The 17,943-nt window shown below is 36.4% G+C and overlaps 1 protein-coding gene and 1 pseudogene across 1 annotated transcript; both read left to right on the top strand.

Moving 5' to 3' along the window:
- The first annotated feature begins 6,842 nt into the window (after positions 1-6,842).
- Positions 6,843-14,873, top strand: LOC107940800 (L-type lectin-domain containing receptor kinase IX.2). The gene is made up of 3 exons (XM_016874258.2): positions 6,843-6,984; positions 8,553-9,368; positions 14,259-14,873. Exons 1-3 carry the CDS (start codon positions 6,843-6,845, stop codon positions 14,870-14,872), a joined length of 1,572 nt encoding a protein of 523 aa, XP_016729747.2. The 3' UTR covers position 14,873.
- Positions 14,874-16,247: 1,374 nt separating this feature from the next.
- Positions 16,248-17,502, top strand: LOC121228111 (L-type lectin-domain containing receptor kinase IX.1-like; annotated as a pseudogene).
- Positions 17,503-17,943: the final 441 nt, after the last annotated feature.

The raw sequence follows: 17,943 nt of genomic DNA, 5'->3' as shown, positions 1-17,943 counted from the left end.
TAAAATTTCATCCGCCCCCCTAAAAAATTTTTCTGGCTTCGCCTCTGCTTAGAGAAGAATTGTTTAGATCTTAGGTACAAAAGTGATGAGTCTGATTTGGTGAGTGTTAGAGGTTGTAATAACTTGTTGTACATGTTGCTAAGATAGTAGATTATCTCTCTAGATAAGGCACTGCAAACATAAGGAAATCAAACTTCGTGAACATATTTAGTGTTCATTAATTTCCTGCCTTGTTCAAACTCAGTGCCTTAAGCAGTTGGCACTGCTTATAACACTGCTTATTTTTTGCTTGCAAATATCAATTTTGGAGCTAACAACTAGCATCAAAGATACCAGGCGATACATACTAATCACTACCAACTTGTACGTATTGACCAATATCAACTTATACCGATTCATATAGACGAGTACAATTTTTGATATTTTATTTCAACGTTTTACTTTTAATCTTTAGTTATCTTTTTAATTACATGTAAAAATAAAATATAACTATTCTATTAAGTTATACTTTGTGGGAGGCATATCAAATAATCGTGAAGCTCCATATATATTTAATATACTTCTTAAAATACTCCTAAGTTTTACCAAATTCTTAACTAATTAAATTCAAATATATTAGACGCAAATTTCACCAGACAGGTGTAGCTGGGGCTATTTACTTCTTAAAATAAAAAATTTTCTATTTAGACTTTTTAAAACTTTAAATTAGTAAAAATAAAATTATATTTTAATTTTCTTAAAAATAATAAAAATTTAATTTAATTTTTTAAAAACTATAAAGATATAAATTATTAAAATGATGAAATTACAATTTTACTATATTAAAAATTATAATTTAATTTCGACTCTCTAAAATAATTTTTTGGTTTCCCCTACACCCGTTATGAACTTTTAATTTATTCGTTAGTGAAGAAAAAGTTTAGGAATGTTTCACTTTCAATGTAGCCGATCCATGGTCCATAGATCACAACTTTCGTCATTAATCCCAAGAGAGCGTTAGGACTTTGTCAGCCTCGACGACTGCAGTAAGTCTAAGTCTTCACGATTTAAGAACATATTTTATATTAAAAATTATATTTATTTGATATTTAACTTAGGTACTGAAGAGTGGTGATCAGTTAATTGATTCATAAACAAACTTTATTCTGTTTTATTTTATAATCCATTTTCATATATTTAGTACATAGAATGAAGTCGACCAGGTTTTCACTAACCTTTTGTTTCATAGGCTTAGCTTTGTTCCCTCTTATGTATGTGCAATCTGCACCAACGGCATATAAATTAGCTAACGCTTCAGTTACCGTTGCTTCAAATGCCTCTTCTATCCCTGTTGGTGGCCCTAATACGGTGGTTTCGAATGCCCCTCCTCCTGTCGGTGCTGATGGCCCGAATACCTTCAAGATCCTAATGAACATCTCACACCAAGCCCTCAAGATCATTTGGCAGTGAGCTCCACTGTAGTCCCTTCTATACTTATCTAGCAAGATCATCGACAAATACCCGCGTTCATTACAGTTGTCCCCTTGTACATAGAAGTCATTGTCTCGCCTTGTAAGCTACTCTATAGAGTTAGGAATAACAAGAAATGCTAAAATAAAAAATGAATATTGAAATTCTGAATTGTTTGTTTATTGAATATTCTATTCTGTCAGTACACATGTAAGTAGTGTTTATATACTATTAATGAATGACTAACTTCACTAACCTCTGCTAACTAACTTGCTAATAGTATACCAGACTCTATTACTAACTTTGTTAACAACTAACAATCTACCTATCCTTAACATTCACCCAACTTGTCAATAGGGAAGACCCGAAGTGAGGAAAGAAATCGAGTAAACAAAGAGACAGACAATGGTTTTGTAAAGATGTCAGCAACTTCATAACAAGCTGGTACTTCACCAACAATAAGCGAACCATCAACGACCTTCTTACAGACAAAAAACAAATCAAGTTCAACATGTTTGAACTTAGAGTGTAGAATCAGATTGGCAACAACGGCAACGACACTAGAATTGTCACACCAAACAGTAGGAGAATCAGCAGATTGAATTCGTAACTCCTTAAACAGAGAAACTATCTATGTAATATCACTAGTGGTGGTAGCAATACTTTGATATTCTGCTTCTGCTGTTGATTGAGACACAACTTGTTGCTTTTTGAACTCCACGACATGGGCGTATCGCCAAAGTACACACAAAACCCTGTTGTAGACCGACGATCATCAAAATTCAATCCCCAGTTGGCATCAGCATAGCCAACAAGAGACAACCTATCGGATGGGCAAAAAATTAAACTATGATCAAGAGTCTCACGTAAATACCGTAAAATTCTTTTTAAAGCCACCAGATGAACTAAAGTGGGTGCATGCATAAACTGACACACACGATTTACTACATACGCAATATTCGGCCGGGTTAAAACTATGTACTGAAGAGCACCAGTAAGGCTTCGATACTTTGTAAGATTAGCAAGACATTCGCTCTCATCTTTAGTCAATGTAGACGAACTGACCATTGAAGTATAAACACTTTTTGCATTGATCAATGAACTCTTATTAAGAAGATCTCTGATGTACTTACGTTGGTATAAGTGTAAACTTCCAGTGGCAGATCTAGTAACTTTAATACCCAAGAAGTAATAAAGATCCCCCATGTTCTTCAGGGAAAACTCACTATGTAACAACTGAACAAAACTATTTATACTATCAGTCGCACTTCCGGTAACAATAATATCATTTACATAAACCAAAACATAGAGGACAGATTCAACCGTTACATGAACAAACAATGATGCATCAGACTTGGACGTGAGAAATCCAATAGAGACAAGAAACTCATTTAACTTTGTAAACTAGGCCCTTAGAGCTTGACGCAGCACGTACAAAACTTTTATTAGACGACACACAACTGTTCCCCATCTGGACCGGTCTGAACATAGCCTAGAGGTTGCTACATGAAGACTTCGTCAATGAAATCACCATTTAAAAAGGCATTCTTAACATTAACTTGACGAAGTTGCCAGCCACGAGAAACATCAACCGTCAATATGGTTCGAATCATCACAGGTTGACCACTGGGCTAAACGTCTCTCTGAAATCACACCCAGAAACCTATGAGTATCCTTTCGCCACAAGTCTAGCCTTTCATCGAGCAATTGTACCATTAGGGTTTTTCTTTATCCTAAAAAGCCATTTGCACCCTATCACTTTTCGACCATGAGGCAGAGGAACAAGTTTCCAAGTGGAATTAGCCATAAGCGCATCAAACTTTGCTTGAACGGTATACTTCCATTCTGGATCAGCTAATGCTTCATCAACTGTACGTGGTTCATAGTCAAGAATCTCAGCCGTTAGAGCCTTGGGTTTAAAAACCCTAGCCTTAGATCTAGTTATCATATTATAAGTGTTACCCGTCAGAATAGGTGTAAGAACCGAGGAACATAGACTCAAGGCAAGTCCCTAAGTAGAATAGCCACCATCATCTATGGAACTTGAAAGACGAAGATCCCTATAAGTAGTCTCTAATGTGACCGAAGGGCCAAGATCTCTTGAATAGATGGGACGGAAGTAGAGCAAGGCTGAGATGGTATATTATTTATTGTTCCCACCCTTGTGCCAATAGAACATGGAACACTAGCCTTAATTAGAGGAATATACATGGAAACTGTCGGGCTATTATCAACTGAGACTACAGTAGACAAAGCGAATAAAAATCGACGTTCATCAAAAGTAACATGACGTGATACAATGACCTTACCATCTGGTGTGAGATAGTGATACCCTTTATGTTGGGTGCTATATCCCAAAAATATGCAGAAGAACAAGTTTCCAAGTGGAATTAGCCATAAGCGCATCAAACTCTGCTTGAACAACACACTTCCATTCTATATCAGCTAATGCCCCGTCAACTGTACGTGATTCATAGTTAAGAATCTTAGCCGTTAGAGCATTGGGTTTAAAAATCCCAGCCTTAGATCTAGTTATCATATTATGAGTGTTACCCGTTAGAATAGGTCTAGGAACTGAGTAACACAGACCCGAAGCAGGTCCCTTAGCAGAACAACCACCATCATCTATGGAACCCGAGAGACAAAGACCCTCATGAGTAGTCTCTAACGTGACCGAAGAGCTAGGATCTCTTGACATGGATAGAACGGAAGTAGAGCAAGGCTGAGATGGTATATTATTTACTGTTCCCACCCTTGTGGCAACAGAACATGGAATACTAGCATTAACTAGAGGAATATACCTAGAAACTGTCGGGCTATTATCAACCGAGACTATAGTAGATGAAGTAAACAAAAATTTTCGTTTATAAAAAATAACATGACGAGACATAATAACCTTACCATCTCGTGTGAGACAGTGATACCCTTTATGTTCATTGTTATATCATAAGAATGTGCACGGCTGAGAGCGAAAATCCAGTTTTTGATGTGTAAATGGATGCAGATACAGGAAGCAGCAGCATCTAAAAACTTATAAGTTATCATATGTGGGTTCACGACCGTAAAAAACTTGATAAAAAACTGCCCTTTTAAGACTTGAGTAGGTAGATAATTTGTAATATGGATGGCACTATAGAAGGCATAACCCCAGTAACCCATAGGTAGATTAGATTGAGCCAAAATAGTAAGACCAGTCTCAACAATGTGTCTATGTTTTCTTTCAGCTACTTTGTTCTGTTCTGACGTGTGTGGGTAGGACAAGCTCATGCGATCCAACCTGATTGTCCATAGGGGGTGGCATTGGTGTTATGACATGTGGCCCACGTGTAGCATTATTTAACCCACCTGTAGCACCATTAGTAATAAAAGAAAAAAGGGTTAGACACCTTAGCTTAGTTATGAAACAACACATATGAGGCTCCCATCTCAAAGCCATAAGGGCATACCATCAGAAGGACTGCCGAAGGTCCAATGCATCGCTCAGGATGACCGAACGAAGTTGAACCACCACATGCACTAAACGAGACCGGAGCACCATGGGTTGACTACCATCCATGCTTTTTGAAAGTGGCATCGCACGAGCTGTAACCAGCACTTCTAGACGGCACAACGACCGGCACTGTATTCCAGGCTAAGTCACTACCGTAGTCACGATCAAAGCGATAGTAACATTGTTAGGCTAAGTACTGAAACATGCTGCAGATCTGGCATTGAATGGGGCTTCAAAATACTCTGCCACGGCCACTAAACGATGAACGACCACCATGACCAAGAGCCATCACTGTCAAGGATGGAGCAGACTCCACAAGATTAGCCTAAAGTGGAAGCTCTTGAACAGTACCAGCGAGACGCGTTTCATACTCCAACAGTACATCGACTAACCTTTGAAACAACAAGGTTTCGATGGAGAAGGAGGCAAGCGTGAGGACAATATCAAATTCGGGAGGTAGGGCTGCAAGAACAACTTTGACTTTTTCTGATTCTGAGATCTGAGAGCCAAAGGTTTCGATCAATGCGCAAATGTTTTGAATCTTGGCAACATACTCAAAAAGAGAAAGAGTACATTTCTTGAGAGAATGGAGGTCATGATAGATGCGTGACAGTTTCGCACTGGTGACGGCCTCAAAGAGCTGAGTGGTTATGTTCCAAACATCACAAGTTGTGTGTGCATCATGAATGAGGGCAAAAAAGAAGGAGATATAGTAGAGAGGATCCACGATGTAAGCAACTGATCTTGTTGAATGAATACTGAAGCCTCCGAATTTGAAACGAGCGAGCCTTCTGGCTTCGCCACAAAGCGAGGTGGAGTGGACAATGTGCCTTCTAGAAATCTAGTGAGTTCATAGCCTTTGATGATGAGAGGTATATGCTGCTGCCATTGAACAAAAATTTCAGGAGCCAACTTAATAGTGTCATGACCTGGAAATAATTGGGCAAGCTGAGCACAGGTGAAAGATGGACATCCGTGCTTCACAGAGGCTGAATTAGGAGAAATATTAGTGGCCATACAAACAATCAGAGGTTAGGTCTACAGAATCACAGTGACTGATACCATGTAAGCTGCTCTATAGAATTAGAAATAACAAGGAATGCTAAAATGAAAAGTGAATACTGAAATTATGAATTGTTTGTTTATTGAATTTTCTATTCATTCAGTACACGTGTAGGTAGTGTTTATATACTATTTATGAACGACTAACTTCACTAACCTCTGCTAACTAACTTTCTAATAGTATACCGGATTCTGTTACTATCTTTGTTAACAAATAACAACCTACCTTTACTTAACACTCCCTACCTAAAAAGATTTATACTCTGCAAGCGCCACTTTACTTGTACCTATTAGTGTTGGACTGCAGATCAAAGTCTATGACGAATGCGCACAAAGTGTCCCACGGAGGTCAACTAATTAAATTGAGCTCAGTTGATCCATTTAAACACGTCGAGAAGCTCATCTATTTGAAGTGTTTGTAATTTAGTGAAACACTCTAGTAAAACTTGAGTTAACATGCTTAATGTAAATTGGATCTGGGGCGCTTAACTATAAATAGAGGTCTTCTTCCTAATTTGTAATCGTTTCATCTCTTGTGTTCCATTCAAAGTAAGAGAATATTTTTTAGAGCATTTACTCAAACACTTGGCGTGCTATTATTTTCTTGTAGTTTTTTTTGTTCAATTCAAGTCTCTTTGTCTTTCCGAGTTGCTTCCACTTCAGTGTCTTAAAGAATTTTCGGGAGTTTCGAAAGTTAAAGGCTAATTTAGGTAGATTTGAAACAAATAAATCATCTAAAGCCGCGCAATTTAATATACTTAAGTTCTAATCCCGTGATACTAGTATGAACTTGGGATCATCAGACCTCTAATCCTAATCCTTTAGGTGGTTCAATGGGACAATGAGAGCCAATATATATCCTAGCCTGGGTACAAAGACACCAAGACTCTCTCTCTCTCTTACTTCTATAGAAGCATTATCACCATTATCATCAAAAGGCTCAACCATTGTATGGCTCTTCATTAGCCTCTTCTCCAAACAAGGTGAATCATCAACAAGATCGTAGTGAACTCCTCACACCAAGCACTTAAGACCATTTCAAAACAAGCTCCACTATAGTTTTATATACTTATATGACAAGATCACTAACGAATACATACGCTCATGCCAAGTGGCCTCTTGTACACAAAAGTCCTTGTCATGCTCTACCACTATAGTTCAGTACAAAATGTTATATATTAAGCTTATATAAAATCATACATCATCATTATATTAATCGATACCAACTCATTAATTTTTTTTCAAGTGTAAATTCGAATTCAGCTTTTAATATTAATAAAACTTGAATAACACAAATTATTCACCATTACACTAATGACTAATTAATCACATCAAATTTTGTTGTGTTTGGTCGGAGCATTATTTTTCAATATGTTATAGTATAGTAATTAGTAATAAACTAATTGCAATTAGTAAATCTTTAACCATTTTCATGACTTATTTTCAGTAAAGAAATAAAAAAAATTCACTTGTTTTGAAGATATTTTAATTTTACAAAAGTTTTACTAAACTTTTTAATTTCAATTTTTTACCGGAGCGAGTCCCATAACTAATAAAAAATACATAAAACCATGATGGTCATTTTTCACAGATTCTTGATTCAATCGGTTCGACTACTAGACCAATAATAATAAATAATAAATAATTAAAAATTTAGAAAAAAATTAATTTAATAAAATAAAATAAAATAATTATTAAATTGATTTAACCGGTTCAATTGCCGATTTTTGTCCCAGCTTCCAATTTTTATCAGTTTCAAGAAGTTTTCGATTCAATCAGTTCAACTCCTATGTTCGAACTGTTATACCGGTCGATTCCCAGTCTAATCGATCTGATCTACTAATTCGATTCTATTCTAGTAATACTGATCACATCATCAAATCTCGACGGAATATATGTTCAGGGATCAAAATGAATCTAGTTGTCTAGTTCAAATACCAAAATGAACAAAAAAATTACATGTACCAAAGTGGACCTAGTTTCCTAATTTTGGGATAGAAATTATATTATCACTATTTTTAACTTATGAAATATAAAAACCACGATGGTCTCTACAATACTAGCATTAACAATACTACCTACTAATCAATATCGATTTATATTAATAAATACAAACTTTTGATATTTTACTTCAATTTTAAAATTTTTAATCTTTGAATATATTTTTAATTACATATAAAAATAAAATATAATTATGCAATTAAGTTATAGAATCTATTTAATAAATTTAGAATTTATGTTTGCCTATAATATATATTCAATTAAGTTATAACATATATATTCCTTGGTTAAGAAAAAGCTTGGGAATGTTTCGCTTTCAAGGTAGCCGATCCATGGCCCATATATTACTACTTTTCTACTTAGCCCCATGAGAAAGTTAGGATTTTGGCAGCCTCGACGACTACAGTAAGTCGGAGTCCTCGTAATATAAGAACATATTAATAAATTGTTTTTATATTTAAATTATTTTCTGATGACTGGTGATCAATTAATTGAATCATAAACGAACATTTCCTTTCTTTTAATTCATTTTCATATCTTTAGTACTCAGGAAACCAAAATGGAGTCGACCAAATTTTTACCAACCTTTTGTTTGATAGGTTTAGCTTTGTTCCCTCGTATGCATGTGCAAAAAGCATTTGTTATTTACCCTCGTTCCCTTCTTCCTCCTCCTCCTCCTCGTCGTGGTTCCCCTCCTCCTCCTCCTCCTCGTTCCCCTCCCCTCCTCCTCCTTTCGTTGTTGATGGCCCAAATACGGTCGTTTCGAATGCCCCTCCTCTTGTCGGTGCTGATGGCCCGAATACCTTCGTTGCTCCTCCCCCTCCAGCGGCTCGACTAAGCCCCAGTCTTGTGGTCGGGTTGATTGTTGGAGCTGGTGCTTTGATTTTTGGCATAGGTTTCATTTGGTTCATTTTAAGGAGGAAAACACACAAGACGAACAAATTATATTATGATATGTTTGATGAGCTCTTTGGTGGTGAATTCAAAAATGGGATGGGACCAAGGAAGTTTTCCTTTGTGGAAATAGCTAAAGCGACCAGTAATTTCAAGGGTGAAAAGCTTGGAGAAGGAGGGTTTGGTGCAATTTATAGAGGAAACTTAAGGGACTTGGATACTCATGTGGCTGTTAAGCGGATTTCAAAGGCCTCTAAGCAAGGAATCAAGGAGTATGCATCTGAAGTGAAGATCATTAGCCGATTGAGGCACAAGAATCTGGTCAAGCTTATTGGTTGGTGTCACGAAAAAGGGCAACTTATACTCGTTTATGAGTTCATGGCTAATGGCAGCCTAGATTCCCATCTTTTCAAAGGTAAAACCTTATTGACCTGGGATGTGAGGTTTCAAATTGTGCAGGGCTTGGCATGCAGTTGAATGATTAATATTTGGAGAAATAAAACAAAGAAAATGATAAAGAATATAATGGAAAAGAGAAATAAATTTTGTATGAAAAAATTCTTTCAAATAATCTTTTATTTCAAGCACACAAAGTTAATAATTCTTCATCACATACAACTCTTTATATAGGAGTTGTAAGTGACTATTCATCTATATCACTATATGCTAGGAGTTGTGACTATTCATGCATGTGTGTATCTTTTCATATTCAAGCCTCTTAACTTTTCATCTTCAAGTCTCTTCACTATTCATATTCAAGTTTTTTCACTTTTCATATTCAAGTCTCTTCACTCTTCTAACTTTTCATAATTTATTTGTGCAAGGTTAATTTAATTATGTGCCAACAATGCCTCCCTTAAATTAAACTTGCTTTGAACTCCCAACCTTTCAACATTTTTCTTGAAGACTTGTCCACTTAGAGGCTTTGTGAAGATATCAGCCATTCGATCTTCCGTCTTGCAATATTCAACTTGAACATCACCATTATTCACTAGTTCCCTCAAGAAGTGATATCGAATGCGAATGTGTTTTGTCCTTCTATGAAGAACTGGATCTTTTGTGACCGAAATAGTAGAACTATTGTCACAAAACAAAATTATTGACTTGCTTTGCTTCTGCTTAAGACTTTCCAAAATTCCACATAACCAAATCAATTGACATCCTGCATAAGATGCAGCGATATATTCAGCTTCTGTAGTCGAAAGCGCCACAATTGATTGTTTCTTTGAACTCCATGAAACTGTACCACTACCAAGGTGAAAAACATAACCAGAAGTGCTTCTGCTATCATCAATGCTTCCTGCTAAATCACTATCCGTATAACCAATGAGATCAACTAATGTATTAGCTTTATAGAAAATTTCATAATCAATGGTTCCCTTCACATATCTCAATATTCTCTTGGCAGCCTCCCAGTGATTGGAGTAAGGTTTCTCCATGAATCTACTTACCAAGCTAACAGCATACACGATATCAGGCCTTGTCGAAGTCAAATACATCAACTTCCCAACCAAACTTCTGAATATGGTGGAATTGACAAGCTTTCCTTCACCCTCTTTAGATAACTTCAGACCTGTAATGCATGGAGTAGAGACTGGATTCGCATTTTCCATCATGAATTTTTTTAGAACTTCCTTTGCGTAGCTCTCTTGTGAAATAAAAATTCCTTTCTCGGATTGATGAACTTCAATGCCAAGAAAATGATGAAGTTCTCCCAAATCTGTCATCTTAAATTCTGCCATCATTGAGTGCTGAAATTCTTTCAACATCTTCACATCATTTCCTGTGAAAATAAGATCATCAACGTAGAGACTTACAACCATGAATCTTCCTTGATAATTGCCTTTGATGTAGAGAGTATGCTCATATGGAGATTTCTGGAATCCACACTTCTGAAAATAAGAATCGATGTGGCTGTACCATGCTCTGGGTGATTGCTTCAACCCGTACAAAGCTTTCTTCAACTTGTAAACTTTTTCTTCTTCTCATTTTTTGACAAACCCTGGTGGTTGATCAACATAGACTTATTCTTTGAGAACACCATTCAAAAACGCAGATTTTACGTCCATTTGGAACATTTTCCAATTTTTTTGGGCAGCAAGAGAAATAAGTAACCGAACTGTCTCAAGTCTTGAAATTGGAGCAAATACCTCTGTAAAATCTTCTCCTTCCTTTTGCTTGTATCCTTTTGCAACCAGTCTTGCCTTGTACTTGTTGATAGAGCCATTCGAATTCATCTTTGTCTTGTACACCCATTTGACTCCAATTGAATTCTTGTACGGCGGTAAATCTGTGAGTTCCCATGTATCATTGTTTTCAATTGAGCAAATCTCTTCTTTCATGGCTTTCCTCCATATTTCTTCTTGATATGCATCATCAAAAGAAATTGGATCTTCTCCTGCAAAGAAGGCAAAGAATACAGCATCATTTTACACAACTTCATCCGTTACATCATATAACTCTTGGATGCTTCTCGTTTTTCGGATCGGGCTAGATGAAGAAGAATTTGATGAAGAACTTAGGGAAGCAGGAGGATTTTCTACTTGAACATCATCTTCAGCATTCTCAATTACTGCCTCTTCTTCTTCTTCAAGTTCAAAAGGAAAAATTGGCAAATTTTCCTTTTCAACTTCCATATCTTCAAACATAGAATTTTCATCAAACCGAACATCTCGGCTTATCACAATCTTCTTTGTCACCGGATTATACAACTTGTATGCCTTACTTCTTTCACTATAGCCAATGAAAATGCATTTCTCTGACTTGTCATCCAACTTGCTTCTCATTGCATCTGGAATATGAGAGTAGGCAACACTCCCAAATACTCTAAGATGACTAACACTAGGCTTTATACCATACCACGCCTCATGTGGTGTGCAATTCTCCAAGTTTCTTGTCGGTGATCTGTTTATAAGATAAACTGCACAGGAAACAGCTTCAGCCCAAAATCTTATTGATAACCTCTTCTTCTTAAGAAGACATCTAGCCATTCCATAATTGTTCTGTTCTTTCTTTCACACACACCATTTTGCTGAGGTGTATGGCGGACTGTCATTTCATGCCGGATGCCACTATCTCGACAATATTTCTCAAATTTTTTTGAAAAATATTCACCTCCACGATCTGTACGCAAGGTGTTAATTTTTAGCCCAGTAAAGTTCTCCACTTTTGCCTTGAAATCTTGGAATCTCTGAAAAGCCTCTGATTTTTCTTGGACACAATACACCCATATCTTTCTTGAGTAATCATCAATGAAAGAGATAAAGTAACGATTACCTCCCAAAGATGAAACTGTCATTGGACCACAAAGATCTGAGTGAATAAGTTGCAATGGTCTTCTTGCTTTCCACGAGGATTGAGAAGGAAAAGCAATTTTGTGTTGCTTTCCAAGTTGACATGCTTCACAAACATCATCAAGCCGATCGATTTTTGGTAAACCTCTAACCATCATCTTCCTTGAAAGCATCTTCAAATTTCCATAGTTTAAATGTCCATATCTATCATGCCATAACTTTGAAATTCCTTTATGAGCACCAATAAAACAAGACATATTCTGATTTTGAAGGGTAAGAGAGAAAAGATTATTTGATGCCACTCCAACTCTAGCAACAACCTGATTTTTCTTTGATAAATAGCAAGCCATGTCTCGGAAATGAATATCATACCCCTTCTTCAAGAGATACCCAACGCTAAGCAGATTATTTTTAAGATCAGGAACAAAATAAACTTCAGACATTTTCTCTACCCTTCCTTGCTTTGTTTTGAACTCCAACTCACCAACACCGGTAACTTTGTAAGCTTTGCCATCTCCTACTTTTACTTCTCCACAATCAGATTCAAAGAACTTCGAAAATAAATTTTTGTTACCTGTCATATGCTTGCTAGCACCACTGTCTATGTACCAGACATCATCAATCTCTCCACCATGAGATACGAGCAACAAAGTTTCTTGCTTTTGCTTTTGATTATTTTGTACTATATTAGCTTCATTTTTCTCTTCTTTTTTGTACCAACATTCACTTGCCAAATGACCAGGTTTGCGACAATTATAACATTCAAAATAGCCACGATCTCTTCCTCTTTGATTTCCACGTTCACGTCCTCTTTGTGATCCTCTAAAATTTTGACTTTGGTTGGCTTCTTTCCATCCATTCTCCGTGCTTGCATCTTCACCTCTTTCACGAGCATTTGAGCCTCTTCCTCTAAAATTTCTTCCTCTTCCACGACCACGATTTCTCCCTCTTTGATTTTTAAAATCTCCCTTATTCTCATTTAGAGACAACTTTGACTGGAGTGCTTGATCTAGATCTACTTCCTTTTTCTTCTTGTTTAATCTTTCTTCATGAGCTTGCAACGAACCTGTGAGTTCATCAATAGTCATGGTACTCAAGTCCTTTGATTCTTCAATGGCAACCACAATGTAGTCAAATCTGGAATCTAAAGAACGGAGGATTTTCTCAACACCACGAATATCATCCATAGTTTCACCATTTCTTTTTAATTGATTGACTATGGACAAAACCCGTGAACAGTAATCAGAAACTGATTCTGACTCTGTTTTTTGCAATCTTTCAAACTCTCCTCGAAGAGTTTGCAACCGAACTCTTTTCACCTTTTCATCTCCTTTGAATGAATTTTGTAAAAATTCCCATGCTTGTTTTGCCGTGGTGGCACAAGCTATTTTTTCCCAAGCCGCTTCATATGATTGAACTCCTTGATATATCCAAAATAAGGCTTGCTGATTTTTCTTTCTTGATTTTTTTAGACTCTCTTTTTGAACTTGTGTTAATCCTTCCTCCTCTTCAGCCTCAACTTCATTATAACCTTTTTCAACAATCTCCCAAACTTCTAGAGATCCAAGAAGAGCCTTCATTTGGATACTCCATTTGCCATAATTTTCTTTGGTTAATTGGGGAACGGAAGAAAGAGGAATAGAATTGTTCATTTCGATCGAACAAGGCTCTGATACCAATTTGTAGTTGAATGATTAATATTTGGAGAAATAAAACAAAGAAAATGATAAAGAATATAATGGAGAAGAGAAATAAATTTTGTATGAAAAAATTCTTTCAAATAATCTTTTATTTCAAGCACACAAAGTTAATAATTCTTCATCACATACAACTCTTTATATAGGAGTTGTAAGTGACTATTCATCTATATCACTATATGCTAGGAGTTGTGACTATTCATGCATGTGTGTATCTTTTCATATTCAAGCCTCTTAACTTTTCATCTTCAAGTCTCTTCACTATTCATATTCAAGTTTTTTCACTTTTCATATTCAAGTCTCTTCACTCTTCTAACTTTTCATAATTTATTTGTGCAAGGTTAATTTAATTATGTGCCAACATGGCATCAGCTCTTTTCTATCTACATGAAGAAGGTGACCATTGCGTACTACACAGGGATATCAAAGCCAGCAACGTTATGTTGGATTCTAGTTTCAATGCTAAAATAGGGGATTTTGGGCTGGCTCGACTAGTCGATCATGCGAAGGGGTCACAAACGACCCATTTAGCCGGCACTATGGGCTATATTGCACCTGAATGTGTTTCATCAGGAAAGGCTAGTAAAGAATCCGATATCTATAGTTTTGGAGTTGTTGCATTGGAGATTGCATGTGGTAGAATGTCAATAGAGCCTATGTATGAAGAATCTCAGGCTTCGTTGGTAGCTTGGGTGTGTAAGTTGTACGGAAATCAACAGATACTTGGTACAGTTGACCCGAAACTAGGCATGGACTTCGATGCTATACAAATGGAATGCTTGTTGATGGTTGGGCTGTGGTGCGTCCATCCGGACCAAAATTTGAGACCGTCGATAAGGCAGGTAATTCAGGTACTTAATTTTGAGGCACCATTGCCAAAACTTCCAAGTAGGAGGCCTTCTCCCACATATGATGTGCCAACTACTTCTGGAATTCAAGTAAGTGAGCCATGTTTTTCTACGGTGTCTATTACAATCCCGCGTTAGATCAATACTTGTAGAGAAATTGAAAAGTTTTGTATTGACTTTGATTCATATGTTAAAAACCATTTGATATGACATTGAAATCTATAATTGTTGAAGTTACACTTGTTTAAGTGTTGAAATATTAGAACTCTAACATTTGACTTATTGATTATGAGGCTCATTCCATAACCTATATTGTGAATTCGAGTAACAGAAATCACTTTTTTATGATGTGAGCAATTTACCCTTATCAAGGGTGTGTGAGTTGTACCAAAAAAAATATTAAAAAAAGTGTTGAAATATTGAGTTGTCAACTCCCACATATGATGATGTGCCAATAATTAGAATTCAAGCAAGTGAGCCATGTTTTTCTACTGTGTTTGTTACAATCCAACGTTAGATCAATAATTGTTGTAGAAAAATTGGAAAAATTAGTGTTGAATTTGATTGTATGTTAAAAACCATATCATATCTAATTGCGATCTATAATTGTTTAATTTATACTTGTTTAAGTATTGAAATATTGGAACTCCAAACATTCTGCTTATAGGTCATGAGGTTCACAGTAAATTTGAATAATAGAGATCGCCTATTTATGATATGAGTGATTGGAGTATGTGAATTGTGTAAAAAATATTATTAAAAAAATGTTGAAATATAATATTTTTTTATCCAAACATTATCCAAGACAATAAGACCCCTATTTTTTCAGAAATACAAGTTTCGTAGAGTAGAGGGACCATAATCACATGTAAAAAGAATCTTTTGCTTTTAACGTAGCCCACATATGTATTTCTACAATTCTTCTTAGCCCCATGAAAACGCCAGCCCCGATGCCTGCGGTGTCATTAAGTCGTAGTCTATGAGATATAAGAATATATTAATAAATTGTTTTTATATTTAAATGACTTGATATTTATGAAAATAATAATTGAAATTTATGGTAAATGATAATAGAGAATTAACAAAATAATATAAAATAAAATTTAAAAGTATTGCGAATGAGATTGGTAGGTTGCATCCTTTGTACTGTCTGGTTTCGGTCATCCATGAGCTCCTTCAACGTGAATGGAGTTGTGAGATTTCCTACATTCCTCGCCAGCGAAATAGTGTGGCAGATTGCATGGCTAAACAGAGTTTGCATATTACCGATGGATTGTTGTTATTTGATCAAATGTCGTTTAAGTGTTTCCCACCTTGTGCGAGCTGATACGGAGGGTGCTGCCTTCCCACGTTTGATTCACATTTCTTAAGGTATTGCAAACCATTGGCTGTTTGTGAATAGTTGCAGTTGGACTAGTTTTCTGATGAATGGTGATGAGTTGATTGAAACATAACCAAACTTTTTTTTTCATTTTTGAATCATTTTCGTATATTCTGTCGTCATAAAACCAAAATGGAGTCGACCAAGTTTTCACTAACCTTCTGTTTGATAGGCTTAGCTTTGTTCCCTCGTATGTATGTGCAATCTGCACCGATGGCTTATAAATCAACTAACGCTTCAATTACCGTAGTTGCTGATGGCTCAAATCCCGTTGGTTCTTGTCTCCCTCCTCCTCCTGTCGCTGCTACCGTTGTTGCTCCTCCCCCTCATGCTTCAAGAGACACCAATTCTGTGGCGGCGTTGATTACTATCTCAGTTTTCGTGGTGTTGATTGTTATCTCACTTTGCATTTGCTGTTTTTGCTGCCGCAGATTATGGAGAAAAAGACAGAAGGCCATCAAATTAGATAATGATGATGATGACAAGCTCTTTGGTGGTGACTTCCAAAATGGAATGGGACCAAATAAGTTTCCCTTTATGGAAATAGATAAAATGACCAGTAATTTCAAGGGTGAAAAGCTTGGAGGAGGAGGGTTTGGTGCAGTTTACAGAGGGTACGTAAGGGACTTGGATACCCTTGTTGCTGTTCAGCAGATTGCAAAGGCCTCTAAGCAAGGAATCAAGGAATATACATCCGAAGTGAAGATCATTAGCCGATTGAGGCACAAGAATCTGGTTAAGCTTATTGGTTGGTGCCATAAAAAAGGGGAACTTGTACTCGTTTATGAGTTCATGGCTAATGGCGGCTTAGATTCCCATCTTTTCAAAGGAAAAACCTTATTGACCTTAGTGACCATTGCTTACTACATAGGGATATCAAAGCTAGCAACGTTATGTTGGATTCTAATTTCAATGCTAAACTCGGGATTTCGGGCTAGCTAGACTAGTCGATCACGCGAAAGGGTCACAAACAACCCATTTAGCTGGGACTTTAGGCTATATGGCTCCTTAATATATTTCTTCAAGAAAAACTAGCAAGGAATCTGATGTCTATAGTTTTGGAGTTGTTGCATTGGAGGTTGCATACGGCCGAAGATCAATAGAACCCATATATGAAGAATCCCAAGCTTCATTGATAGTCTGGGTGAGGGACTTGTACGAAAACCGATAATTGCTTGGTGCGGCTGACCCGAGACTATGCATGGACTCCAATGCTATGCAGGTGGAATGGTTGTTGATGATTGGGCTGTGGTGCGTCCATCCGGACCGGAGTTTAAGACCGTCGATAAGGCAAGTAATTCAGGTTCTTAATTTTGAGGCACTATTGCCAGAGCTTCCACGTACGAGGTCTACTCCCATATATGATATGTCAACTGCTTCTAGAATTCAAGCAAGCGAGTCATACTTTTCTACTGTGTCAATTACATTCCCACGTTAGATAAATGCTTGAAGAAGTATCGAAAAAATTAATATTGAATGTATACTTATTGAAGTATTAAAATATTGGAATCTAGTGTTTGGCTTATTAGTTATGGGTTTCACTCCACAGCTCATGTTGTGAGTTCAAATCACAAGAATTATTTATATGTAGCGTGTGTGAAATAGATATTTATCCCTTTCAAAAATATTAAGTTATACTATAATGGGAATATTAAAATCTTTATTATTATTTAAACTCTTAATTAAGTTGGTGTCACTCTCAACTTAGTTATCAATTCGATTAGAAAGTTACAGGAATGTCCTTCCATAATTAAAATAAGTAATATTATACGAAGATATTTTAGCTTTTGCATTTAAGAAAAACCAATATAAAATCATATATGTGGTA

Source organism: Gossypium hirsutum, chromosome A04, assembly GCF_007990345.1.
Source record: "Gossypium hirsutum isolate 1008001.06 chromosome A04, Gossypium_hirsutum_v2.1, whole genome shotgun sequence".
NCBI classification, from domain to species: domain Eukaryota; kingdom Viridiplantae; phylum Streptophyta; class Magnoliopsida; order Malvales; family Malvaceae; genus Gossypium; species Gossypium hirsutum.
This window is presented reverse-complemented; position numbering and strand designations above follow the sequence as displayed.